This window comes from Talpa occidentalis, unplaced genomic scaffold (assembly GCF_014898055.3).
Source record: "Talpa occidentalis isolate TD23 unplaced genomic scaffold, MPIMG_talOcc4v2.1 talOcc4.8, whole genome shotgun sequence".
NCBI lineage: Eukaryota > Metazoa > Chordata > Mammalia > Eulipotyphla > Talpidae > Talpa > Talpa occidentalis.
This window is the reverse complement of record NW_023605194.1, coordinates 63,021,495-63,049,250: the sequence shown is the minus strand read 5'-3', so window position 1 is coordinate 63,049,250 and position 27,756 is coordinate 63,021,495. Positions and strand designations below refer to the sequence as shown.

Here is a 27,756-nt window from a genome sequence, read left to right as displayed (position 1 = left end):
CACAACTGAATGTCAGGAATATGTGGAAAACAAAATAAAAATTTCATTTTTTAAAAGTTATAAAGAAAAAGATAAATACAAAACATTCAGTATGGTAACTTCTTTGGGGGTTATGGAATTTGGAGTAGGGATAAGAAAACAAGCATTTGTCATATGATTATTTTTCAGACCATAAACATTTAAGTACCCTTCTGTAACTAATGCAAAGTAATAAAAAAGCTTTCAGTTTTTAAAAAAGTCTGAATATGATTAAAAAATTAAGCAGTCATAAGAATATGCAATAAGTTCCCTTAAAGCAGTTCTTGGGGGGAAAAAAAACCAAAAAAGCAAAGAATATGAATGCAGAATAAAAAATGAATGCAGGAAAAAATGTCTTTTAAACAAAGTGATGCTCAATCATAAATAGGGAAACGCAAGTTAGAATTACAGTGATCCATACTATTTTAATATCAAATAAATAAATCTCAAAGAAGTATGATTACTACTTTATAAAGGTGTACAGAAAGATACTTTCCTACTTTCAGACATTAGTTCCAGCATGTAAATTGGCATAATCTTTTTTTAAAAAATTAATTAATTTATTTATACAAGCACTGGGTACAGTCGGAAGCGCGGGAGGGTGAGAGAATTCACGAGAGCCAGAGCGGGGAACAGAACAGGCAGACTGACAAAATACACTGCTGAGGGGAGCAGCGGGCATGGCAGGAGACGTCTACGCACCATGTGGGACCCTCTCCCGGTGGCCGGGGATCAAACTGGTGCTACAGAGGCTGCGGGCAGCTTCGAAGTCCAGCGCTTAACTGCTGCACCACCAGGGGAGGCCCAAAATAGGCATAATCTTTAACGCGTACAATAAATACAAAACTTACAAATGTATAAACCCAGTGATCCATAAATTCCACTTTTAGGAATCTGTACCACAGAAAGACTTGCAAATGTTCAAAATGACACTACTGATAATTGGAATCAGCAGAGGACTGTAAACTACCCTGAATTATCCAACAATGGGTCTGATTAACAGTAAATATGTGTGTTATATACTTATAAAAAAGCTCATTTGGAGATGCTTTATATCCTGATATAGAATGACAGTGAATACATACTAGTGGGTAAAAAAAACTCACATTCAAAAAAAAAACACAAAAAGAACATTTATAGGATTTGTCCATTTTTTATAGAAGAGAAGTTAGGAGGAAAGTGAAGAGTAAGAAATTAGTAACATCTGATGCCTTTGAGAGAAACTTGATGGCTGGGAAGGAGTTTTTGTCTCATTGTGTATAATTTTGTATAGTTTGAATTTGGACTAAAGAGATTGATTGAGTTTCCTATTTTAAAAAGAAATTGTAATAAAACCTTGTTACAATTTCCTTGCATAGTCTTAAACACTATGCACAAACAAAAGCATGCTTTCTACCTTTGGGGGTGGGAGAGTGGGGACTTGAATTTAGCAGTCCTTAGAAGAGGGGAAAAAAAAACAACAGTAATACTGTATGAGGCAAATATCAATATTTTTCCTTTTTTGTATTTTTTATTCTTTTCATTATTTTTTTGTTTGTTTCTTTTCAAACACTTATGTCAAGGACTGACTTTCAATAGATCGCAGTGAGGGAGTTGCTCTGCTATGAATGAAATCCCGAATATTTTTTTTTTTTTTTTTTTTTTTTTAAAGATTTATTTTATTTATTTATACAAGCACTGGGTACAGTCAGAAGCACGGGAGGGTGAGAGAATTCACCAGAGCCAGAGCGGGGAGCAGAGCAGGCAGAAGGACCGAAGTACACTGCTGAGGGGAGCAGCGGGCGGCAGGAGAGGTCTGCGTGCCATGTGGGACCCTCCTCCGGTGGCCGGGGAGCAGCCGGGGATCGAACCGGCGCTGCAGAGGCAGCGGGCAGCTTCGCAACCCAGCGCTCAACCGCTGCGCCACCAGGGAGGCCCCGGAATATTTTTCTTAAAGTTGGAAAAGTTTCGGTTTGTTTACACTGGCTAAATTTTCTTTTGTGAAATAACTGATCTCATCATTTTAAGAAAAGTTGAGTGGAGAAACGTTCTGTCCAATCCTAACGTTAGCAGTTAAATTTTATACATAAAGGAAAATAGCTTTTATCATTTAAACAGATCATACAACTTGTTGAAAAACCTACCTCTCTCTGTACTTGCTCAATTTGCTTTTTGGCATCAGCCAACTTCTCTTTCAGTTCAGCATATTCTTCTTCCTTGCTCTGAAGATCTGCTTTTAGATTCTGGGTCAGAGCAGAGCTTGCTGCGAGTTCCTCCTTTAATCTAAAAAACACAAATTATTTTTCTATATTGACACATGACTACGCATTTAGGATTTATGTGTCTGAGCTAGTATCAATCTATAAATTATATCCTTTTATAACTTAGTCAAACCATGAATGAGAGAGGAATTCACAAGATTTTATAAACAGGTTTTTGCATCAAATTTTTGGTTCCAAAGACACGTGACATACATCAAAATATTAAATTATGCCAATCTAAATAATTTAAAGATAGGAAATAAAAAAAAAAATCAATGTTTTGCATATTTTAAAAACATTTAGCTTACTTTTCTGTTTCCCGCCAGTTGGTTTCTTTTTCTTCTTCCTTTAATTGAAGCAAATGCTTTGCATCTTGCAAATTAGCTGTCAATTGTGTGATTTCTTCTCTCATTTGGACTTTCCTTTCACTTAAATCTTTGGTGTTTTTGATAGAATCTTGAAGATCTGCTTGTAATTCCTTCAGATTTCTTTCTAGCTTTACAATTATTGACTCCTTTTCCAAAATTTCTTTTTCTAACTTGGGTAAGAAACTACATTCATCTTTCTGAGTTTCTAAGATTGCTTCAAGTTCTTTTATTTTCACCTTGTAGCAAGTGACATCTTGTGAAAGTTCTGAAAGTTCTCTCTTTCCTTCAACTACAAGCTGTGCTTGAACTTCAAGACTAACGATTTTTTCTTGCAATTCTTCCTTCAGCTGTTTTATATGATTTTCTTTTTCTTTTAGTAGGTCATCTTGATTTTTATTCTTCCTCTCCTCTGTTTTTAGTCTATTGTTTTCATCCTTAGAGTCTTTTAATTCGGATTGTAATATTTCAATTTGTTGTTCTAGTTCTTGGATCTGCTGAGTTTTTTTGGAGGAGGTCTTTACAATTTCTTTGCACTCCTCCCAAATGGCTTCAATACTAGAGTGGAAAGAACTTTCCCTACCGAGTTCTTGAATATGATCGTCTTTAATCTGCTTATTTGCCAAATAATCGTTATCTACAAGGTATAAGTGTGCTTTGGGGGAATTACTCTCTTGAGAACCACTTGACCGTTCTCTAAGATGGAGCAAATCTATGTTTGAAATTTGAGAAACTGAATCCAGCTTACGTAGTTCATCTATTTTTGCTTGCATTAATTTTATTTGTGAAACATTATTTGTAATGTTTCTTTTAGCGCCTTCTATCTCCTCTGACAATTTCATGATCTTTTCCTCCTGTTCTTGATTTATACCCTTCTGTATATGTAATTCAGAAACTGCATTGTCATAATTTGACTGAATGTGCTGGACCTCTAAACTAAAAGTAAGATTCTTTTTTTCAGAAAAAGAAAGTTCCTGCTGCAATCGAATGATTTGTCTGTTTAATTCTGCTTTTTCTCCCTTTTCATTTTTAAGTTCATTCTCAACAACGAGTAAACGTGTTTTCAGCTCTTCATTATCTTCTTGTAAAACTCTAATATCTTCCCTATCTTCTGAAATACTCTGTTGTATTTCTTCACTCCTTTGCTCTTCTGTTATAGTTGGACTAACATGTATAGGTCCTTAAAAAAATAAGAAAATTTGTATTAATCTGACAAATCTTAATAAAACCAAAAAGTTGGGCCTCCCCGGTGGCGCAGCGGTTGAGCGCTGGGTTGCGAAGCTGCCCGCGGCCTCTGCGGCGCTGGTTCGATCCCCGGCTGCTCCCCGGCCACCAGAGGAGGGTCCCACATGGCGCGCAGACCTCTCCTGCCGCCCGCTGCTCCCCTCAGCAGTGTGCTTCGGTCCTTCTGCCTGCTCTGCTCCCCGCTCTGGCTCTGGTGAATTCTCTCACCTTCCCGCGCTTCTGACTGTACCCAGTGCATGTATAAACAAAACAAGCAAACAAACAAAATAAATAAATAAAACATGCCTCTATTTAAAAAAAAAAAAAAAAAAAAAAACCAAAAAGTTACCATACTAGCCAACATTAATACATAGGAAATATATAAACATTTTTTTTAAAAAAGATTTCTCTCTCTCAAATTTTTTTTTTTTTTTTTTTTTTTTTTTAGGGCCTCCCTGGTGGCGCAGCGGTTGAGCGCTGGGTTGCGAAGCTGCCCGCAGCTTCTGCAGCGCCGGTTCGTTCCCCAGCTGCTCCCCGGCCACCAGAGGAGGGTCCCACATTGGCGCGCAGACCTCTCCTGCCGCCCGCTGCCCCCCTCAGCAGTGTACTTTGGTCCTTCTGTCTGCCCTGCTCCCCACTATGGCTCTGGTGAATTCTCTCACCCTCCCGTGCTTCTGACTGTGCCCAGTGCTTGTATAAATAAATCTTTAAAAAAAAAAAAAAGTAGCAACTGCTAAAAAAAAAAATTAAAGAAAAAAATTTTTTTAAATGAAAAACAGAAATAAGTTTATTGAGTGAAAAAGAAAGGTTGCAAAACTAAGATGGTATAAAGCTTTGTATATATAAATTAAAGCCCCCAAAGTTAATGAGAAGAGCAAAGAGATAAAAAAATGATAGCTTCTGGAGTAGGATTACTTACTATGTAAGTTTTTATTATGTGTAACGTACATGTTGTCTTTTGCCTCTAAGAGGAGGAAAGAAGCATCGTGTTACCCCTGCTCTAAAGTTTCACTTTCTTAAAAATTGCTGATTTATTTTTGAGACTTTTGTTTGTAGCTTTATTTTCTTAACTTATTTCCTCAAGATTTTTGGTTTATTATTCTAAGGATTCTAGCTAATCTGGAATCTTGAAGATTTACCCTTATTTAACTTTTACAACAAACTTCATCAGATTGTCTCCTAACATCATAACATCTTAACAAAGGCAAGTCATCTCAAAGTAGAATAAGTCTTCTCCACTGATTCAGACTTTTGTTCTACTTTCCATTTAATGTAATTCTCTGTGCACTATATGAATCTAATCCTAAAATCCTGAATCGAATAAAGAAAATTCAATTTTGTGATCAAATAATGCTGTTCTCTTAATTCTGCTATATGTTAAACACTAGGATGACTACATAATGTAAGGTAAATCAAATTAATTTGCACTGCATTTTCCTTTTCATTTAATGTTTTACATCTTAAGATTTATAGAACATATTCAAGTAAAGATGGGCGAAAGACTCTAAGTATCTACAATGTTAATTTACAAAGAGCAAACATAAACAGTAGAAATGAATGGTAAAAAGTTGATTAAATATTTATACTACATTCAACCTATACTTATATTCCTTATCGATATTTGTTTTAAGAAAATAATTTTGATTGAAAAAAATCACAGGTATTCAGATTATGTCATAACTCTGGTCTGTCTTCTCTCTGAAGGCTTTTTCTTATACTGTTTACATGATTACCAGCTTCCCCAAACTACAGTACAGTGACTTCAAACAAGTAAATTCACTTTCATAGGGAACAGAGAACAGGTATCTTATAAAACTAACAACTCTCTCATCTCTACTTCAGTGATTATACAGAAGTTCCTATCTAGTTCTGGAGATTTTTTTGTAGCAGATAGAGGGGAAAGAGGGTGGTGATATTTATAATTTTTATATGATCATTTATGTAATCTCTATAATCTCTAAAAACAGATTTTAGAAATAACCACAAACGTTATAAATTTAAGGAGAAAAACTATTTTATTAAGTTACTTAAATTTACTTAAAGCTACCCATATCCAAATTATTCATGGTATTAAAAACTATAGTTCTAACATAGTCAACTTCTTTTGAATGGGTTACCCTTGGGATTAGTCATAATGTGTAGATCACTTATTTCTGATGACTTCTGCTTCCTTTTCATTGATTTTACATTCCCAATTACTTTATGGCACTAACCAATGTGAAAGAGAGGAACAGTGCTCTGGAAATCACAGCAAAGTTATTCTTCCCGTAGCTGAAGTACCTTCTTCAATGGTAACTAAAAGCTGATTATGCATATTAGTTTGTTAGCATGCACATACACTGTATATCCTACAAACCAAGCATGCAAATGACACATCGTGTGTGTATGCGTGTGTTGGTAGCGATAACATCAGTTTGCAATACTGTATGTGTTTTAGGAGGGCAGATTCACACCTCTTCAAATGCATGTCTCCACTATATTATTCTTGAAGGCATCTGCTTTTGAAAACATTCATTTCACTGGGGTTCTATGAGGATTTATTATGTTGGTGTACTACTCAATTCTTGAGAAATTCAGGAATCAGAAAGCATTTTTATTTCACTAATGATGAAAAGTAAGACATCAATTTTTCTTAAGCAGCAAGTGAGGTTTTATAAAACCAATTGATATATTTTTTCTATAGAAATCCTTATCTCCCAGTGTATTACAAATGTTTTCTAAAAGAAATAATAACTTTGTGAAAACACAAAAGGTGACATGTTCTTTCACATAAATAGGAAGATATAGTATCAAATAAGCATGTATTTCTCTGCCCTTTTCAGTAGTTCTACAGTTAATACAATTTGGACCGTACCCTTTTCTTGAGATATATAAAGAATGCAAAGGAAATAAAACAATATGGAGAGATTTTGGCAGAAAAAGGTACTACAATTATGAAAATGAAAGTGTTGAGTTTTAAATATTGTAAACACATTGGTAAAAGGATAACAGCATACAAAAGTGATAAAAGTACAATATCTAAAAAAATTATTAAAATAAGGGCAGTTTTAAATATAACTATCCTCTAGACACAAAATTTTTGTGACACTTAGATTTCTGTTTTTTTCCTCAGACGAGTAAATTTCATCCTACTTACAACTTTTCTGTTTACTGGTTTAGTAATTAGCTTTCTTAGAAACCTCCTGTTGGCTGAAGTAGTACCTTTCTTTGGAGGTGGTTCATCATGTCGAAGATCATTTTCACTTAATCTTTTTCTTCCTGAACAATTTTCAGTTTTATTGTCCTTAGGCATTTCAAGTGTTTCATTACATTCCAATTTACTGTTTATTATTAAAGAAGATATACCAGCCTCATCCTAAAGTAAAATAAAATTAGATTATTCACATATATAAAGCAATAATAAATGTAAAAACTTTTTTGGTAATAGATGTTTCAATTTTATAAAATTTCATTTTCACATTCATTGAAAAATTTTTGTTTTTTAAGTTCCAAACACATTAATTAATTCATTCCTTCATTTGCATAGAAGAAATGGGGTACAGGACAGAGGTGGGGAGTGGGGGAGAGAGAGGATTCACCAGAGACAGAGTGGGAAGCAGAATAGGCAGATTAACTGAAATACACTGCTAAGGGGAGCAGGGGGTGAGACAGGAGAGGTCTGCTGTGCCATGTGGGTTAGCTTCCTGGTCGGGGATTGAACTTAGGCTGTAGTGGTGATACTGATGAGACTTAACCCCTAGGTCACCAGGGAAGGCCCCTGAAAAAACTTTCATGGCCATCCTTGAAAAGATGTATGAGGGTACAGGCACTTACTTTTCAGTTTTTAAATCACTTTCATTTATTAGTTTTTCTTAAATTATTTTAAAAATAAATGCAGTCATAATGCATGCCCCTTTAATACTTATTAAGTCCCTTTTCAAGACAAATAAAGCTTAAAATTACCTTATTAGATTTCTCAAGCTCTTCAGTCAATGAATTTAAGTTAATTTCTGAATCTGAAAAAGTAGGAATATTGAAATGATTTAAACATTCAAAAACATTTATCGCTTAATGATCATGAAAAAAATTCACTTTCAAAAATGTAGAGGCACAGTAACTGCTACTTCCCACCATCTTATTTAAAACAGAAAAGGGCATCACATTTCGTCTAATTGTACATATACCCACACACACACACACACATACACACACAGAGCTATAATGAGGCACTAATCTAACAGTTTGTAAGACCACCCTATAGTAGTCACTGTCTCCCAAACTTGCAAACCTCAAGTAGTAGCTACTAAACCAGAATTCCTATACCAGGAGAGTTTGTATATGATATAGAACAAAACTTGCAGATTTATGATTTTCTGTGAGATATTAAAATTTGCTGATAAAAACTAATAGTGGTTTTCTTTTTTGAGAAATCCATTTCCTCATATTAGTCTAAAACCAAATTAAAGGAAAAATACTTATAATAGTAAATTACTACAAATTCATAGAAACTGTAAAATATTAAAATTGTTAGCTACAAAGAATTTTATGGTCACTATTTCCTGGCCTAACAAGCTGCATGAATCTCTTATACTCACCAACTGTTTTTTATGCATTTGTAACAATTGGATAGAGGTAAAATTATCTACTTACCATTTTTTCTCTTTTTTAACTCTTCCTGGGCTTTGATTAATTCCTCTTTGGTTTGAGTTAATTCAGTTTTAACATGATTATACTTTAGTTCTAAATAAGCAATAGCTTCCTGGGGGTCAGCAAGAGATGCAATATATGAGTGAGCAATTTCAGCCTGTTTCTTAATATCAGTGACATCATCTTGAAGAGACTCAATAATATCTTCAATTCCTATATAATTATGTTTCTCCTAAAAATAGCAAAAACCACATGACTAATGTTAACAGTGGCTTTTACTACTTCTCTATGGTATATCATGATTTATAGACATTTTTAAGAACACCTAACAAAATAATTCATAATTTGCAATTAAAAAATAACATGTCTAAATCTACTATTATGGGAAAGATATTTGCTTTTTAATTTTTTCCTACAAAAATGTCATAAATGGTATTAAGTGGTTATCAAACAACTATGATTCTCTAGTTCAGGTACATTTTGTTATATAATGAGTCTTAAAAGGTTTTGTTGGGATAACCAAAGAAACAAACCTCTATTTTTAAACTCAGTACAAGACCCAAACCTGTCAGGCACATAATGATGGACATAGGAAGAACCTGGGCATCATCCATTCCAGGCTCTTGCAGAGTAATTATAAAACAAAACAAAAACAAGGAACATCCGCCTCCCAAAGACATAGTCAATTTCAACTTCAGTGAGGTAGCAAAGAAGGACCGGTTCTCAACAGTAGGGAATGATAATTGGCCAACAAGAGCAACCCATTTCATATAAATAGTTTGCTTTAATTAGAGTATTAAGTTAATTGCTCTTCAGGTTCCTTATAATCAGACAAACAGAAATTTACCTACCGATAAGCAATATAACGATTCAAGCAACATAAAAATGCTATAAAAGTAACAAATATTAATTTTTCCCAAGTCCAACAGCTATATTTAAACTATCTAAAGTTCATTCCTGAAAAGCATGCTTAATTACAATAAAACTACATGTTTCTTATCATTGTTGTGGTAAACTAACTCCTGATACAAAATGCTGGATTGGTTTTAACATACTTTGGTTTCAACTTTCATGGCCTGATCTTCATTGGATGGTTCTTCTTGAATGTCAAAATTACCAACCAACTCCTTGAAAATAGCCAAACGACATTCAGCATTTTCTTCTAATAGCTCTCGTTCCTGAAGGAGAGTTTCCCTTCATAACACAAATCAATCCCATTAAGAAACAGAGAAAGTACAGGTTGTATTTGTTTTAAATGGCTATAATTAAGTACATTATAAATTACACTTGATCTTAGCCAAAAGGCTGAAGAAGCAATTCTATTATAAATTAAAAGCAGGTTTAAGTAGTCATTCACATATAATTCAGAATCACCACAGGAGTTAGTAACAGCTATTTTCAGGTATGCATGAATAAGAGATCACAAATAAGATACACAAGCCATCTAATTTAAAATAAATAAGCTAAAAAATATTTAAGTAAATGAAAATTTCAATCTTTGCCACTACATAAAAGAAATCACTTACTTGAAGTCAGCTTCCCGTTGAGCCAAAAATCGAGTAAACTCCTCTGTAACTTCTTCACGAATTTTAAATTCTAATGTTAATTTTTCTTTTCTTTCATTTATTAACCTTTTTTTCAAGTCTTCTATTAAGTCCAGCAGTTTCTATAATATATACATATGCAAATTCTAGTAACAGAACAAGTATATCTCAAGAGAAATACTGCCCAAATGTTCAAAAGCAAAACTCTGTTTATTTAGGCAATTATATCTGCTCTTAATAGCAGCTAACAATAGTCTCACTGACAATTTTGAATTTGTAGACATTCACTAATCTGAAAACTCAGGTGGAAAAAACCACTCTAAATTTTTGAAATGGACATAAAATTCATATGTCTAAGCTAGTCACATTAAGAAAGAAAAAGAAAATTTGAACATATATTATCCACTGGGAATTATTTTGAGTTCATATTTCATTTTATTTAATTCACATAATATTCTGTGAGGTTAGTTACTACTACATCCAATTTCAGAGGTGGGGAAGGTAAGGACCAGGTCTTTACTTATAGTTGGGTCTAAAGTTAATCTGCCAAGGAATAAGTAGAAATAATTATACGGGAGGAAACAAAAGTAGTAATCAAGTTTCCAACAAACAAAAGCCCAGTACCAGATGGTTTCACTAGTGAGTTTTACCAAACCTCCAAGGACAAACTAATCCCTACTCGTCTCATAAAACTTTCAATATATTAAGAGGGAATGCTTTCAAACATAGTCTATGAGGCCAACAACACTCTGATAACAAAACTAAACACATCAGAAAGAAAAAAATTATAGACCAATATCCCTGATGAACACAGATATAAAAATCCTCAAGATCTTGGGAAAGTGAATTCAACAAAATATCAGAAGGATCATACATCATAACCACACTGGAGGTATTCCAGGGACACACAGATGGTTCAAGAGCAGAAATTTAATCAATGTAATTCACATTAACAAAAGGAAAGAAAATTGTATGGCAAGATCAATAGATGCAGAGAAAGCATTTGATATGAATCAACATCCATTTATATAAGAAACACTCAAAAAAAATCTGAAAGATGGAACATACCTCCACATAATAAAGGCCCTATATGACAAATGTGTGGCTAACATAATACTCAATGGTGTAAGTCTGAAAGCCTTTACTCTAAGACCTGGCATAAGACAAGGATGATCACTTTCACCACTACTATTCAACACATTATTGGAAGTAATCAGGGAAAGACACAAAGGAATTCAAATTGGGAAAGAAGTACTACTATCACTATTTACAGATGACATGACAATATAGATAGAAAACTTAAAAAATTCTCTAAAATAAAAATTGAATAAATTAATACAGTAAAGCGTCAGTCTACAAAATTTACAAAAACCAGTTGTGCTTCTATATGCAAACAAGCTAGAAGAGAAAGAAATCAAGAAAACAATCTCATCAATTGCATCAAAAATAATTAAATAACTAGTAGTAAACTTAACAAATGAGGTGAAGAACCTGTATGATAAAAATCGTAAGACACTGGTAAAAGAAATAGAAGACAAAAATATGGAAAGATGGTCCCTGCTCATGGACTGGAAGAATTAACATTAAAATGGTGATCTCACCTAAAGCAATGTATAGATTCAATGCAAACCCTATCAAGACTCTAAAGGCATTCTTCAAAGAAATAGCACAAGCATTATTGAAATTCATATGGACCCACAAGAGCCCCAGAACAATCAAAACAATCCTGACAAAAAAAAACAAGAGATAGTAACACAATTCCAGACTTCAACTATACTACAAAGCCATAGAAATTAAAACAGTATGATACCAGAACAAAAAAAGACACACAGACCAATGGGATAGGATTAAAACCCCACAAATAAACACAGATAACCTACAAAAAGGAGACAGGAATATACACTGGAGAAAAGAAAGTCTCTTCAATAAGTGGTGTTGGGAGAAGTGGTCAGCCACATATAAAAGAATGAAACTAGATCACCATCTCATACCTTATTAAAAAAATTAGCTCAAAATGCATTAAAGACAAGAACATAAGACCCAAAATCATAAATAGCAATGAAGAAAAAAATAGCTAAAATACTCCATGATGTTGGCTTCATCTTTGTGGATTTGCTCCCATCAGTAAGAGAAACAAAAGTGAATATAAAAAAAAAAAATGGCACTAAGGGGTTAAGAAGCAACTTACGAAGCTATCCACAGCCACTGGAGCACAAGTTCAATCCCTGGCCACGGAGCTACCCACTGGCACAGCAGACCTCTCCAGTCTCACCAGCTGCTCCCCTCAGCAGTGATCTGCCTGTTCTGTTCCCCACTCTGTCTCTGGTGAATCCTCTCACTCCCCACATTTCTGGCCTGCACCCCAGTTCTTGTATGCATAAATAAATCTTAAAAAAAAAATAAAAAAGCATTTCTTTAAAAAAAAAAATAAAAAAATAAAAAAAATGGCACTACGAAAAACTTTTTTTTATAGCAAATGAAACTATCATGAAGACAAAAAAGACACCCTACGGAATGGCAGAAAATATTTGTGCATCATATATCTGACCAGGGCTGATATGAAAGATCTATGAAGAACTCACGCAATTCAACGAAGATAACAAAAACTCAATTTGAAAAAATGGGCAGAACAGCTAATGGTTCTTTTTTTTTTTTTAAAGATTTATTTATTTATTTATACAAGCACTGGCTACAGTCAGAAGCATGGGAGGGTGAGAGAATTCACCAGAGCCAGAGTGGGGAGCAGAACAGGCAGAAGGACAGAAGTACACTGCTGAGGGGAGCAGCGGGTATGGCAGGAGAGGTCTGCATACCATGTGGGACCCTTGCCGGTGGCCGGGGATCGAATCGGCGCTGCGGAGGCTGCGGGCAGCTTTGCAGCCCAGCGCTCAACCGCTGCGCCACCAGGGGAGGCCCCAGCTAATGGTTCCTATCCAAAGAACATACATAGATGGTCAACAGGAACATGAAAATTGCTCATTATCATTTATCATGATTTGCTACAAATCAAAACCCCAATGAGATACAATCTCACACACGTGAAATCAAATCAAAAAGCCCCCAAACAGTAAATGTTGGCAAGCATGTGGAGAAAAAGGAAACCTCATACACTGTTGGTGGGAATGTAAATTGGGAATGCCCTTATGGAAAATATTACAGTGTGGTGGTTTCTCAAAATAATAAAAACAAATCTATCATCCAGGCCAGCAATTCTAGTCCTAGGGATATAAAAAAAGAATGCAAAAACACTAGTTAGAAAGGATATATGCATGCTTATGTTCAATGTAGCACCATATACAATAATCAAGTTATGAAAATAATCTAAGTACCTAAGAATAGGTGAATGAATTAACATCTGTCATATATGCACAATGGACTACTATTGAGCAATAAAAATAAACAGTTGCCATTTTCAGCAACAGAACTGAAAGACCTCATGCGAAGAGAAATCAGAAGGAAAAAGACAAATATTGTATGGTTTCACTGATACATGAGACAGAAAGAAAACAAAGATCGATCAAAACCAATTAAAAAAAATACTAGAAAAGTGTCTGTAGAATTAAAATTACCAGAAGGTGAGGGGGTGCAAAGCAAAGTTTGACCCAATGGACTATGGTGGAGGACTAAGGGTTCCTTGGTTGTAGGTATAGTGTGGTGACATGCATTTGAGGACATGTGATCCTATATCTCTGGATCATACAGTGTTATAAACCAGTTACCCTAATAAAAATAACAAAATAAAATAACTGTCAAAATCTAAAGTCCAAGTGTTAAACAGAGTAGTTAATAAGAATCCCTAAACACTATCCAAAATGGTACAGAACTATCTTATCCTAAAGGGCTTTTAAATAACACTTGATACAGATATAATAAATAACAGCACAGACTTGCAATAAAATAAATTACAGCATTAAGAAAACAGCTTGAAACTCATTTTTTTCGAAGTAATATCATTTTACAGAGTTGTTTGTGTTTTAGAGGTATAGAATCTTCCCCTTCAGCTGTTGTTACTATACCACACCCACTACCCCAGCACCCACAGTCAGTGTTTTTTTTTAAAGGTTTCTGTTAAGTTTCTCAATAATAAATTAATCAATTCTCAAAAGTACAGCTCTTTCAATGTTCAATATCATATCTGAAGTATTTCTATAGCTATTGTGACTTAGGAATTTAACTTCTAACAATTTATACTGAAGAAACAATTACATAATAGGATGCAGTTGTAAGGTATCATTTCTGCATCTTGTTTTTAAATGGTACAAGCCAAAAAAAAAAAAAAATTATATTCACATACCCAAAGAAAGAAAAGTAATATGGTAAAATTGGCAAATCCAGGTGAAGTGTAAGTGGGTGCTCATTGTATTAAATATGAAGTCGAGAAATAAAACATTTAACTGTTGGAAAAAATGGAAGCTCTCAGAATTGTTAACCCTTATGTCAGAATAATAAACCAAGTTTAGAAGTATGAGTTCTCAATACATACTTTCTTTCCCGGAAGCTCTCAGAATTGTTAACCCTTATGTCAGAATAATAAAACAAGTTTAGAAGTGTGAGTTCTTATACGTACTTTCTTTCCCTCGTGGCTTATGAAAGACTTATCATCCTCTAATGTTTTATCCAGATCTTCATCATTAAGTTCAGTTTGCACATTTTGGTTTTCTTCAGTGTTTTCTAGATCGTCGACCAAATCTTCATCTTCTACCAGATCTTCTAGACTACTTTCCCATGAAATTGTGGATCTTTTTATATTTAATATTTTATTATCTGAATTATTATCCAGTGATACATCTTGAGATGATTTGGTAGGTTCAAATGATTTCTCTTGCGAGGTATTTAAAGTTTCTGGAACACAAACCTGTTAAGATATCCAATGTGACTTTTAAAATAGAAAAGAGCATGAACTGTCCATGAAATAAATCTTATAAATTTAAGTCCAATGATAATACGAGCGCTTTTAAAGAATCTAAGCAAAGAAACATACAAGAATTAGCATCCTCAAATAAGTATTTCTGAAAGAAAGAGCTAATTATTTATGTATTCCACAGGAAATTTTACTTTCCTGGGTTCAGTTCTTAGTGCTATTCCAAGTAGGGAGTTGCCCAATTAGCCACTAAATGAACCAAATGGATGGCAGAGCTGACAATATATTGCAAGAATACTTATAATTTATAAGGGGGATTTATTATTAACACTTTTAACTGAAGTAATCTTAATCCAAGCAGAGATGACTTTCAATCTTTTCCATATACTCCCTTGTCAAATATTGACCGTTTTAATTTTCAATTACTTCCCCCAAACTATAGTTTAATGTGAAAAACTTATATCTCACACTTGTGAAAAATGGCTTACATCAAAAGGACTGCTAATAACATGTGTTGGTGAGGATGTGAAGAAAGAGGCACCCTTCTACATCAATGGTGAGTATGCAAATTTGCACAGCTGTTTTTGATAGTAAGGGTCTTTTTCAAAAATACTAAAAATATAGCTACCATATGATCCAGCAATCTCTCTTGTAGGTATCAATCCAAAGAATAGGATAGCATCAACTCAGTTAAATGCACCATCATGTTTATTGCAGCATTACTTACAATAGCTAAGATATGGAGGCAACCCACTGCTAGATGATTGGATAAAGTGTGGCATGCATACAAAATAGAATACTATTCAAGAACATAAAAAAAGATGAAAGTTTGCCATCTGCATCAAAATAGAAGACACTTAAGGAGAATGAGTATGTCAAGTGAATTAGTTAGAAAAATACTGAATGATTTCATCTACATGTGTAGTATTAAAAAAAAAACACTATGGGGCCTCCCCTGGTGGTGCAGCGGTTGAGCGCTGGGCTGCGAAGCTGCCCGCAGCCTCTGCAGCGCTGGTTCAATCCATGGCCGCTAGGAGGGTCCCACATGGTGCAACAGACCTCTCCTGCCGTGCTCGCTGCTCCCCTCAGCAGTGTATTTCTTCATCAGTCTGACTGTTCTGTTCCTGGCTCTGGTGAATTCTCTCACCCTCCCGCGCTTCTGACTGTACCCAGTGCTTGCATAAATAAATAAATAAATAAATAAATAAATAAATAAATAAATCTTAAAAACAAACAAACCACTATGCACATAAATGGACAAAACAAAATAATCCAGTAGACATTAAAAACCAAAATGAAGTCACCAAAAGTGAAAGGGGTGGGAAGGGATGGTGGGAGAAGGGTGGATGGAGTCTAATGAGTGGTGTTTACGGTTTTTGTTTTTCTTTAAAAAATGAAACTAAATCTAGTATTTACTACCAGGGAAGATAATCACTAATATTCTAATAAAGGCTTAATAAATGCTATAGAAATTTGAATATATTTACTTTTTGTGCAATGGCTGAGAACTTCAACACATTGAGTGTTTCATCATAGGCAAAACAACACTGACTGATGTTGACAATCATACATATTTTTCCTTTACCGTTAAAAAAACTTTGAAAATAGTGGGTCAGTTTACTTTCTCGGAAAGGCACATGCTGTTGAAACCTATGGGAAAAAATTTCAAACATTAAGTTAAAACAAATCCCATGAAGTCAGAATGCTGATAGATGTACAAAGAAATTATTAACCTACCATCACAACCTTAAATTCTAGGTTAGTGACTAATTCCAATTGTAATAATTTTCCTTATGTTTTCTTTAAATACTACTACTGCTGCTGCTGCTGCTGCTAAATACCTCCACCACCACCACCACCACCAATAAATCCATTAGGCAAAATGTAAAGAAAATCACACTGGATAGGGTTGAGTTCTCTAATATGGAGCTATTATACAACAGAAGCCATGAAACACCTTAACTATCAGTGATGAAGCATGATTTATAATTTATTCAGTCAAAAATGCTAATTAAAGCAAAAATCTATCACATCTAGAAAAACACATGCATTAATAAGTATAAAGTAGGGCCTCCCCGGTGGCGCAGCGCGTTGAGCACAGCACTGTGAAGCTGTCCGCAGCCTCTGTACCGCAGGTTTGATTCCCCACCAGCCAGGGAGAAACCCACATGGTGCTGCAGACTTCTCCTGCCTTGCCCACTGCTCCCCTTAGCAGTGTACTTCGGTCCTTCTGCCTGTTTTGCTCCCTGCTCTGGCTCTGGTGAATTCTCTCAGCCTCCTGCGCTTCTGACTGTACCCAGTGCTTGTATAAACAAACCAATCTTAAAAATAAACAAATAAATAAATAATAAAGTAGTTTTATTAAAAAAATTTATTTATACAAGCACTGGGTACAGTCAGAAGCACAGGAAGGTGAGAGAATTCACCAGAGCCAGAGCAGGGAGCAGCGGGCATGGCAGGAGAGGTCTGCGTGCAATGTGGGACCATCACAGGCGGCCGGGGATCGAACAGGTGCTTCAGAGGCTGCAGGCAGCTTCGCAGCCCAGCGCTCAACAGCTGCACCACCGGGGGAGCCCAATAAAGTAGTTTTAGATGCTAAACCAGCATTATGAGAAGATTATTTTAAGAATCTGTTGATATGTACTTGCAATGGAACATGCTGGGTTTCACTTGATGAGTCACTAGCATCAACTGACATTGTCTTTTATTTCTATGAATTTTTAAAAATCCAAGATCGCTAAGCATTTTAATCATAATCCATACATAACAATTACACAAGAAATAGGTAAAACAAAAAAGTAATAATCCTTAATGTTAATAATGATTTCAATCAGACTTACCTTGACTTTTCACTGTTCTTCAAAACATTAATACACTTTCCCAGAGTCAATAAAGAAGTGTTGATATTCCCAGTCTCTCTTAACCTTTCACCTTCATTCTGTGTCTTCACACTTCGTTCTGAACCAGCCAGATCACATAAAGACAATCTGAATTAACAACAACAACAGAACTTTAAAAGTTCTTCAAAATAAACAATTCCAAATAATTACAATTTAAAGAATGCTCAACTTACTCACTGACTCGCATCACACGAGGCATTTCAGAATCTTCAATCTGTAATATTCTAATACTGAATATGCTGTGACTAAAAGAAATATACCAAGATCAATTGTTATCTTTCATTTTTAATTTCTTCTCAATAGAAGCAAGGATAAAATTGACATCTATTCATATGCTAATACTAGCCATATTTTAACCCACTGTTCCAGTGCCACATACCCAATTGCTTAAAATCAAACACCTTTCACTTAGCCCAAATCAATTGAACCTACTCCTTCCTCTTAACATTACTGCTTCTGTTAATGGAGCCATTTATAATAAAATCTCAACTTGCTTGCAAGAATAATAAAGTGGGGCCTCCCCGGTGGCGCAGCAGTTGAGCGCTGGGTTGCGAAGCTGCCCGCGGCCTCTGCGGCGCCGGTATGATCCCCGGCTGCTACCCGGCCACCAGAGGAGGGTCTCGCATGGCGCGCAGACCTCTCCTGCCGTCCGCTGCTCCTCTCAGCAGTGTACTTCGGTCCTTCTGCCTGCTCTGCTCCCCGCTCTGGCTCTGGCGAATTCTCTCACCCTCCCGCGCTTCTGACTGTACCCAGCGCTTGTATGTATAAATAAATAAATAAATCTTAAGCAAAAACAAAACCAAAAAAACCCTTATTTTTTTTTAAAAAAAAAAGAATAATAAAATGGCATTATATGTTGCTAATCTCTCGATATATGTCTATAACAAAGCTCACATCTGCTTTAAATATAGGCTTATTTGGATCATATTTTATCCTCTTCTCATACTTAAGTATGAGGGACAGGGATCTTTCTCCCGTAAGATAAACCTATTTTAAATACTCTGCAGCTTAAATTTATTTCCTTTAGTGTCTTATCCACAATCCCTTCCATCAGTAACATCATCCTTCTTTAACCTCTTGAAATTTTGGCTTAGCTCAATATGCATAAAATGTCTGTCTTTGGGTGAATGATGATGACACATAGAAGTCCACCATTACAGACATCTCTGAAGATACTAATATCCTCACTAAAAAAAAAAAAAAGAGTAAAAACACTTCCGGGACTTTGCAGTAAATCCAAAGTAAAACAAAGAAACAGTCCTCATGATCTTATTAATAGTGTTCTTCATATTACAATGGTTTTATGCCTATGAATTCATTTAATATACCAGAACTTACTGACATTTTAATCTTAATTAGTATTTAAATTAGTACAAAATACTCTGGTGCTTCAGGCTTATACCATAAGTTTACTCCTTACCTTCTACTGGAAGCATTGTTCAATTTTGTGAAGGCAACACTTTGGTGCTTTATTCCTAGTTTTAAAAGTCGATATGCTTCTTTGGAATCAGACACTTGAATCCACTGTAGGTCTTTAAAAAATAGAGGACATATTGATTTATAAAAACACAGCATTTGTTATAACAATGCAATCGCTAAAGATTATATCTCACAATCTCTTTTCCCAAAGCCACAAACAGAAATTTTCCTTATAATAATTTTCCTTTTAATAGCTATTCCATATTCCACTAGAAAACGCATACACAAGAAGAGGCCATTATAATAATGTCAGTATAAGTTAAACAAAAACAGGTAAGACTCCTTAAAAGTTGATATCCAGAAAAAAGACATAATACAGTACAGATTAAACTTATAAAATTACCTAACTGTGAGACATTATAGATTACAATTTATCAGTGAATAATTAAATCAAGTGTATTAAGGTATAATCACATTTTATAAAAATAAAGTAGAACGGAGAAAACATCCAAACACATACCTTGTAGTAAAGGTTAAGTGTACTTAATGCACAAATATGAATACATATATACATGTATATACATTCAGGTATTAGGTCATGATGTTATAAGTATTTCTATTTCCTACTGTGAGTAGTAATATTAAAAGGTTGGCAGGAGTAGTATTAAAAGTTCTGCCACCGGCAGAACAGAAACATTCCTAAGTTCGGAAACTTACAAAGCAGCAGTACAATGTGAATATCAATACATATAGATTTCCTACATCCAAAAATCTAATAAATGATACTCAAGACTTTAATCAAAGATACTCAAGAAAAACTAAACCCTTAATATTCAGATTTAATTTATACAGAAAACCATACTTCCAAAGCACAAACTTGTCTCATCTTGTTATTAATAATCTTAATGTCAATAATGAGAATAAAAAAATTCAACTTACAGTTTGCTTTTTTATAGCAATAACAAAACCTAGAAAGAGATTTTGGAGAATAAAATAAAAAAAAAACTTATTTGTATACCTTTTATAAAAGAATAGCCCTTTATATCTTGAGAAAGGCGCAGCATCTTTCTCTTTTGGAACTTAGATGATACAGGAACAAATAAGTCATAAATACATTCATTGTAAATCTCAAAAAAAGAAACCCATACAGAAAATTTCGTATTATTGTCCATGTTTGAGCTAGCTTGTTCACAATCTTTCAGGGATTCTTCAAATTCTGAAATATTTAAGGAGCTTGATGAACTTCCTAACAAAAAAAGAAAAAGAAAAAAAGAGAGAAGGATAATTACAAAATTAAGCAAATGACTAAAAATGAGACAACAGAATAGATCAAGACTCCTGGACCTGTAAAACTAAGTATTCTTAATCCTTTGACTAGCAATGTCAAATATATTTTAGATCAAAACAGATGTAAATAATATCTGTATTAAGCAAAATTTGGCTGTTATCTTTCTTTTCTCTTTGAAAATATGCCAGAGGGCCTCCCTGGTGGCACAGCGGTTGAGCACTGGGTTGCGAAGCTGCCCACGGCCTCTGAGGCGCCGGTTCGATCCCCGGCTGCTCCCTGGCCACCGGAGGAGGGTCCCACATGGCGCGCAGACCTCTCCTGCCGCCCGCTGCTCCCCTCAGCACTGTACTTCGGTCCTTCTGCCTGCTCTGCTCCCCGCTCCGGCTCTGGTGAATTCTCTCACCTTCCCGCGCTTCTGACTGTACCCAGTGCTTGCATAAATAAATAAATAAATCTTAAAAAAAAATGATAAAGAAAATTAAAAAAAAAAGAAAATATGCCAGAACTCAAACTGAAATTGAATGTAAAGGACAAAGAAAAGGAAGTGGCTCTCCTGAATACAACATGAAAATTATAAGTAGTGAGAGGAATATCTACATTAAATATAAATACTTTACAAACACTAACATTTCACATTAATTATATATATATATATATTTTAAAGGTTTTCTTTATTTCTGGATTTCTCAATGCTTTTAAAAAAATATTTATTTATTTATGCATACAAGAGCTGGGGTACAGGCCAGAGATGCAGGGGGTGAGAGGATTCACTAGAGACAGAGTTGGAAGGAAAACAGAAGGACTGACTGAAATACACTGCTGAGGGGAGCAGCGGACGAGATAGGAGAGGTCTGCCTCGCCATGTAGGTTGCTCCCTGGCCGGCCAGGGATTGAACTTGTGATGCAGAGGCTGCATGCGGATTGCTTCGTAGTGTGGTGCCTAACCCCTTGCACCACTAGGGAGCCTCTTACATTAATTATATTTTTTAAACACCATGTCACTAACGAAATCAAAACACTAGGAGTGATTAAAAATCAAAAGTATTTGAAATATATTTCACATAATCAATACTTTAAAGGTGCGAAAGAAAACCTTACCACAAAGAGTATCGTAACTGTCATTATACATAACCACCTAAAAAAAGAAACATTGAAACAAAGTTAAAAACCACTTTTAGTTAAGGTTAAATAGCTAGTATATTAATTACTTACCCATATCAGTCACCAACCAAATCACAACTTTAATTTATTCAATTCGGTGACCTTGCCTATTATTATTTTTTTATAATTAAAAGTGCACTCCTAGGGCCTCCCCGGTGGCGCAGCAGTTGAGCGCTGGGTTACGAAGCTGCCAGCGGCCTCTGCGGCACCAGTTCGATCCCCAGCTGCTCCCCGGCCACCAGAGGAGGGTCCCACATGGCACGCAGACCTCTCCTGCCGCCCGCTGCTCCCCTCAGCAGTGTACTTCGGTCCTTCTGCCTGCTCTGCTCCCCGCTCTGGCTCTGGTGAATTCTCTCACTCTCCTGCGCTTCTGACTGTACCCAGTGCTTGTATAAATAAATAAATAAATAAGTCAATCTTAGGGGGAAAAAAAAAAAGTACTTATAATAGAAAATTTGGGACACTACAGAGTATTAAAAGATCATATGAAATCCCAGCCATTCAGAGGCAATAATGATTAATATTTCAGCATATTCTTTTCCCCATTTATTACATTTTATATATTTTTTCTATATAAACTTGTTTTATAATCACTTAATGACAGCCTAACTGAACAGATGTGATATCACTTGATTATTCCTCTATTATTATTATTTATTTACAAAATGCTGTCAACAAAAGTACTACTAAAACAAACATCTTATTTTTTTTTTCTTCTATATCCTATTCATTTCCTTAGGATAAAAACCTAACTCTGAATTGGTAGATGAAAACAAAAGCAAAAAAACTGAAGTTCTTACTCTTAATATTGTACTGCCAAATTGCTCTCTAGGAACATATTTTACAATTGATGAAAATACTCATCTCACTTTTAAAAAAGGATCTTATCAATTTCATAGGCAAAAAAATATCTTGTGTTAAGTAGATAACTTGTTAGGGAATTTTTTTTCATTATTAATGATTTCCTCCATGAATTAAATATGCAATTATTCTCCAAACCTTCAAAATTTTTTTTAAAATAGCCACTATTTTAGAGACCATAATCATGGGCTCTGAACCTTCAACTCTACTAAACATTAGCTTTTATTACCTTAAAACCCTGACTTCAAATGTCTTAATAAAAGAAAAACCTCAATATTTTGAAGATATTTATTAAAAATATTAACAAATTATGTCTGAAAGCAAATGAATGTCTAAAAGTAACACAAAATTCATAAGGCACAGGAAGAATAAATAGACTTTACAGAACATTTTTTCATGGAAAAATAATTAAAAAAAGAGAAGAGGGAAATACATAACAGTAGATTACAGACAAGAAAATTAAAGCAGTCAGAGACTTAAGATATTTTAAAAGAGCAAGTAACAAAACATGTATAGTAAAATCTAATTTTGCTTTAAAAAACTATATTCTACATATAAAGAAAAAATGTATAGCTATGTGCAACTATATATAATTATGTGTGTATATATGCAAACATATGGAAAGTTCTTTATATATAGATTTTACATATAGAGATCAAAAAGGATACATTCCAATATGGTACTAGTATTTTTTTTTTAAAAGATTTATTTTTTATTTATACAAGAACCGGAGTACGGGCCAGATGTGAGGGAGGGCGAGAAGATTCACCAGAGACAGAGTGGGGAACAGAACAGGCAGACTGACTGAAATACACTGCTGAGGGGCGCAGCGGGTGAGACAGGAGAGGTCTGCCATGGGACCTTCGCCAGCAGGCCGGGATCGAACCGGAGCTGGAGAGGCTGTGTACAGCTTCACAGCGCTGTGCTCAACCGCCTGCACCACCAGGGGAGGCCCAGTACCAGTACTTTTTTCTTTGGGAATGGGAATACCAGAAATTTTCAATTTTTACTTTTCATAGTCCCTTGTTTAGATTTTGTGTATACATACTACTTTTTTTTTAATAATTTAATTTAATTTTATATATACTTTACATTGTTCTTCCTTTTTGTATGATGCAGGTTTTCTCCTTTCAGGTGTAGTTCCCACTAAATTCCTATCACCAATTCACCTGTGCACAATAGTCCCTTGTTTACGAAAATTCTCTCACCTATTTTGATCCCTCTCCTTTCTCCTCCCCTGAAGAGTGTCTGTGATTAACAGTTACCTGTTAATTTTCTTTTTTAATTTATTATAATTATTTTTTTCCTGGTCCCTTATTTAGTTCCCCTACATATTAGTTCTAAAATTAAAAAAAGAATTTTTAAAAACCATTACATACAAACTACAACTTTCTTTGTACAACAACAACAAAAAAAATCAGGACCCTTTTGCTTTAACCATTTCTGCTATTTGTACAATATAGAGAAAAGATGACTTCACATAGCTTTTAATACTTTTCTCAAAAAGAAAAGAACCCTTATTACCACAAAACATACCAACACAGGCTGCAATAAATGAAAGAGCTCATAAAGGTCAAAATATATCTATATCTATATATATACACACATACACACACTCACACACACTCTAAAATACCTCTTTAATTTGCCGAAGCAAAGCACTTTTGTTAGCAACTTCTTCTTTCTCTTGGTCTGGTGATAACCGTAAGTATTCTCTGGATCTATGTGGTTTAAGGTTCATCTTCGTATATAGTCTATCCCGAAAACTATCAAATATTATGTTCAAAGTTCGAGGCAGAACGCCAATATTTTCTTCTGTGCCTGAGAAAAGAATTTTTGTTTTATACTCTGAGTATTAGGAAAGATGAACTATCCCTGGACTAACCAAGCCATCTTTTATACCACCAAAAGGTAAACACCTAAGACAAAAGTGAGAGAAGTTAAAGGAATACTCACTTTTCCATCATGTTGGTCTGCATGTTACCACTGACATTTTATCAACTATTATTCTAATGCAAAACCTGAAATTTTACACTCAGACCAGGCCATAGGATATGCATTTACCCATAATCACAAATTAAAAAAGGAAAATGAGGGCCTCCCCGGTGGCACAGTGGTTGAGCGCTGGGTTGCGAAGCTGCCCGTGGCCTCTGCGGCACCGGTTCGATCCCCGGCTGCTCCCCGGCCACCAGAGGAGGGTCCCACATGGCGCGCAGACCTCTCCTGCCGCCCGCTGCTCCCCTCAGCAGTGTACTTCTGTCCTTCTGCCTGCTCTGCTCCCTACTCTGGCTCTGGTGAATTCTCTCACCCTCCTGCGCTTCTGACTGTACCCAGTGCTTGTATAAACGAACAAACAAATAAATTAATAAATAAATAAATCATGCCTCTATTTAAAAAAAAAAAAAAAAGGAAAATGAAATAAAGTGTTTCCCTGGTTATCCATACTTAATACACTATGTCATATCAATCATTTTTCTAAATTTTTATCATTTATTTCTGTCAGATGGGTAGTCTCATAAATGAATTAAACCAATCTGATTTAAAAGCCATTGGCAGAAAATACTTATTATTAAATTGTGCAGTAAAAATAGTAAGTAATAGAAACATAACTACATGCAACTATTATACAAGTGACTAAATGTCACAGTGCTTTTTCCTTTCCAGAAAAAATAAAGCAACTTACCTTGAAATGTATATGTCTTTCCTGAGTTGGTCAGCCCATATGTAAAAATCAGCCGACTCTGTCCTTTTAAGAGGTCTTTTATAGGCTGTCTAACGCAACCTTGGAAGAATTCCCTCTGTGTAGTTTCTGGGCCAAAAACCTAAATAGGCATTTTAAAAACAAATCTTTTTAGAAAATTCAAGTTCATACAATGAATTCTACCCTCTTATGGTTTAAACTAAAAAATATTTGTTTTATAAGATTCAATTTTGGGCCTCCCTGGTGGCACAAAGGGTTAAGTCTCAGCACTATTAAGCTATCAGCAGCCACTGTAGCACTAGTTCAATCCCCAGCCAGAGAGCTAACCCACATGGCACAGCAGACCTCTCCTGTCTCGCCCGCTGCTCCCCTCAGCAGTGTATTTCAGTCATTATGCCCATTCTGCTACCCACTCTGTCTCTGGTGAAATCTCACCTGTCCTATACCTCTGGCCTACACCCCAGCTCTTGTATGCATAAATAAATAAATCTTAAAAAAAAAATGCATTGTACAAAAAGGAAGAATGATGTAAAATATATATAAAATTAAATTATAAAAATATTCTTTTTTTAATTATAGAAGTAATATGTAGGGGAACAAAATTATTAGTGATTATTCACTAACAATTATACATTAAAAGGCTTAAAATTTGAGCCCTATGCTTGAGGAAAATATACCAGTGCCTTATCCTCCTAGTTCCATAAGCACAAGATATACATACATATCTACATATACATGTTCATCATATATGATCATGCAGCAATTTAGCCTAAACTAAGTCTCTTTTTCTCAAAAGGGAAAAAAAACTCATTCAGTTATATTTTCCGAAGTATTTACCTTAGAAAAACTGAATTTCTGTGCCATCTGCCCAGAGTTTTTCTCACTTATTCGACCAAGAATGCTTTGAGGATCTTTCAACAGCACAGTTTGTGAGTCCAGAATACACACACAGCCCTAGAACACATACATTAGTAAAAATAAACACATAATAAGTAAATTAAAAAACAATGGCATTTTGCCCACAAAATGTAAAAGGTAAAATATTAAAGCCCAATTAAATTCAACACAAACCTCAGGATCATGTTCCTTTTCTGATTGTGTGAAGGGTCTTATTCGAAGACAAACCTGGAGATAATCTTTGGATTCCAAATTGTTTGCCTTAAAAAGGAGAAAAAAATAATTGTACTTTGGGGCCTCCCTGGTGGTGCAGCGGTTGAGTGCTGGGCTGCGAAGCCGCCCGCAGTCTCTGCAGCACAGGTCCGATCCCCGGCCCTCGGCAAGGGTCCCACATGGCGCGCAGACCTCTCCTCCAGCGCCCACTGCTCCCCTCAGCAGTGTACTTAAGGGTCCCACATGGCTCGCAGACCTCTCCTGCAGCGCCCGCTGCTCCCCTCAGCAGTGTACTTCATCAGTCTGCCTGTTCTGCTCCCCGCTCTGACTCTGGTGGATTCTCTCACCCTCCCGTGCTTCTGACTGTACCCAGTGCTTGTATAAATAAATAAATAAATCTTTAAAAAAAAAAAATGTACTTAAAAAAAACAGAATAGGGCTTTTCCAGACTGTAGATCTGAGAGACTCAGGAGGGGAGGTGAAAGGGAAACACAGAGGGGTTGGGGGAAGAGGAGGAGAGTTGGTGAATGACTGTGGGCACTTTGGTGGTGGGAAACCTATCAGAAAGGGGAGGTTTTGGTGGTGACCACACCGGAGAGGAAAAATCCTATATTGCAGAAAAAATAAACAAGGATGTTAAAAAAAAAAGGTTTTCACCAATCATCTTTTTTTTAATTAACTAATTATTGCACGACAATATCAGATTATAGAGAATCTCGAAGCAGTGATTCTTTTGTTTTTAACCACTTTATTTTTAAAGAAAAACATATCTATTAAAAAATAACAAAATAGATGGGCCTCCCCGGTGGCGCAGCGGTTGAGCGCTGGGTTGCGAAGCTGCCCGCGGCCTCTGCGGCGCCGGTTCGATCCCCGGCTGCTCCCCGGCCACCTGAGGAGGGTCCCACATGGTGCTCAGACCTCTCCTGCCGCCCGCTGCTCCCCTCAGCAGTGTGCTTCGGTCTTTCTGCCTGCTCTGCTCCCCGCTCTGGCTCTGGTGAATTCTCTCACCCTCCCGCTTCTGACTGTACCCAGTGCATGTATAAACAAAAAACAAACAAACAAATAAATAAATAAAATAAACATGCCTCTATTAAAATTAAAAAAAAAAAAAAAAAAAAAAACAAAATAGGGCCTCCCCAGTGGCGCAGCGGTTGAGTGCTGGGTTGCGAAGCTGCCATCAGCCTCTGCAGCACCGGTTTGATCCCCAGCCACCGGCAAGGGTCCAACATGGCACGCAGACCTCTCCTGCCACCCGCTGTTCTCCTCAGCAGTGTACTTCGTCAATCTGCCTTCTGCTCTCCCCTCTGGCTCTGGATATTTCAAAAGTTTTGTAAAGAAAGAGAGAGAAGGCAGCAGAGACCTTACTCAAAGAAACTGGCTAAAAACTCCCCTAATCTAAGAAAAGAATTAACCATGAATATATAGGAAGTCAAAACAA

At 35.6% G+C, this 27,756-nt stretch overlaps 1 protein-coding gene across 4 annotated transcripts in view; it reads right to left on the bottom strand.

Moving 5' to 3' along the window:
- Positions 1–27,756, bottom strand: part of KIF20B (kinesin family member 20B) — a 73,573-nt gene that overhangs the window by 32,006 nt on the left and 13,811 nt on the right. For 3 of the 4 annotated variants that reach the window (XM_054689952.1, XM_054689953.1, XM_037495705.2), the window contains 18 exons: positions 26,280–26,366; positions 26,046–26,162; positions 25,191–25,329; positions 24,144–24,328; positions 21,584–21,620; positions 20,216–20,443; positions 19,199–19,310; positions 17,952–18,023; positions 17,719–17,865; positions 16,366–16,528; positions 14,585–14,872; positions 10,000–10,139; positions 9,529–9,667; positions 8,477–8,705; positions 7,790–7,842; positions 7,049–7,202; positions 2,567–3,803; positions 2,142–2,280 (listed from right to left, as the gene is read on the bottom strand). In XM_054689952.1, the coding sequence (XP_054545927.1) occupies positions 2,142–2,280; positions 2,567–3,803; positions 7,049–7,202; positions 7,790–7,842; positions 8,477–8,705; positions 9,529–9,667; positions 10,000–10,139; positions 14,585–14,872; positions 16,366–16,528; positions 17,719–17,865; positions 17,952–18,023; positions 19,199–19,310; positions 20,216–20,443; positions 21,584–21,620; positions 24,144–24,328; positions 25,191–25,329; positions 26,046–26,162; positions 26,280–26,366 (3,666 nt within the window). The remainder of the gene's footprint in view (positions 1–2,141; positions 2,281–2,566; positions 3,804–7,048; positions 7,203–7,789; positions 7,843–8,476; positions 8,706–9,528; positions 9,668–9,999; positions 10,140–14,584; positions 14,873–16,365; positions 16,529–17,718; positions 17,866–17,951; positions 18,024–19,198; positions 19,311–20,215; positions 20,444–21,583; positions 21,621–24,143; positions 24,329–25,190; positions 25,330–26,045; positions 26,163–26,279; positions 26,367–27,756) is intronic. The other variant, XM_054689954.1, reaches the window with a different exon arrangement.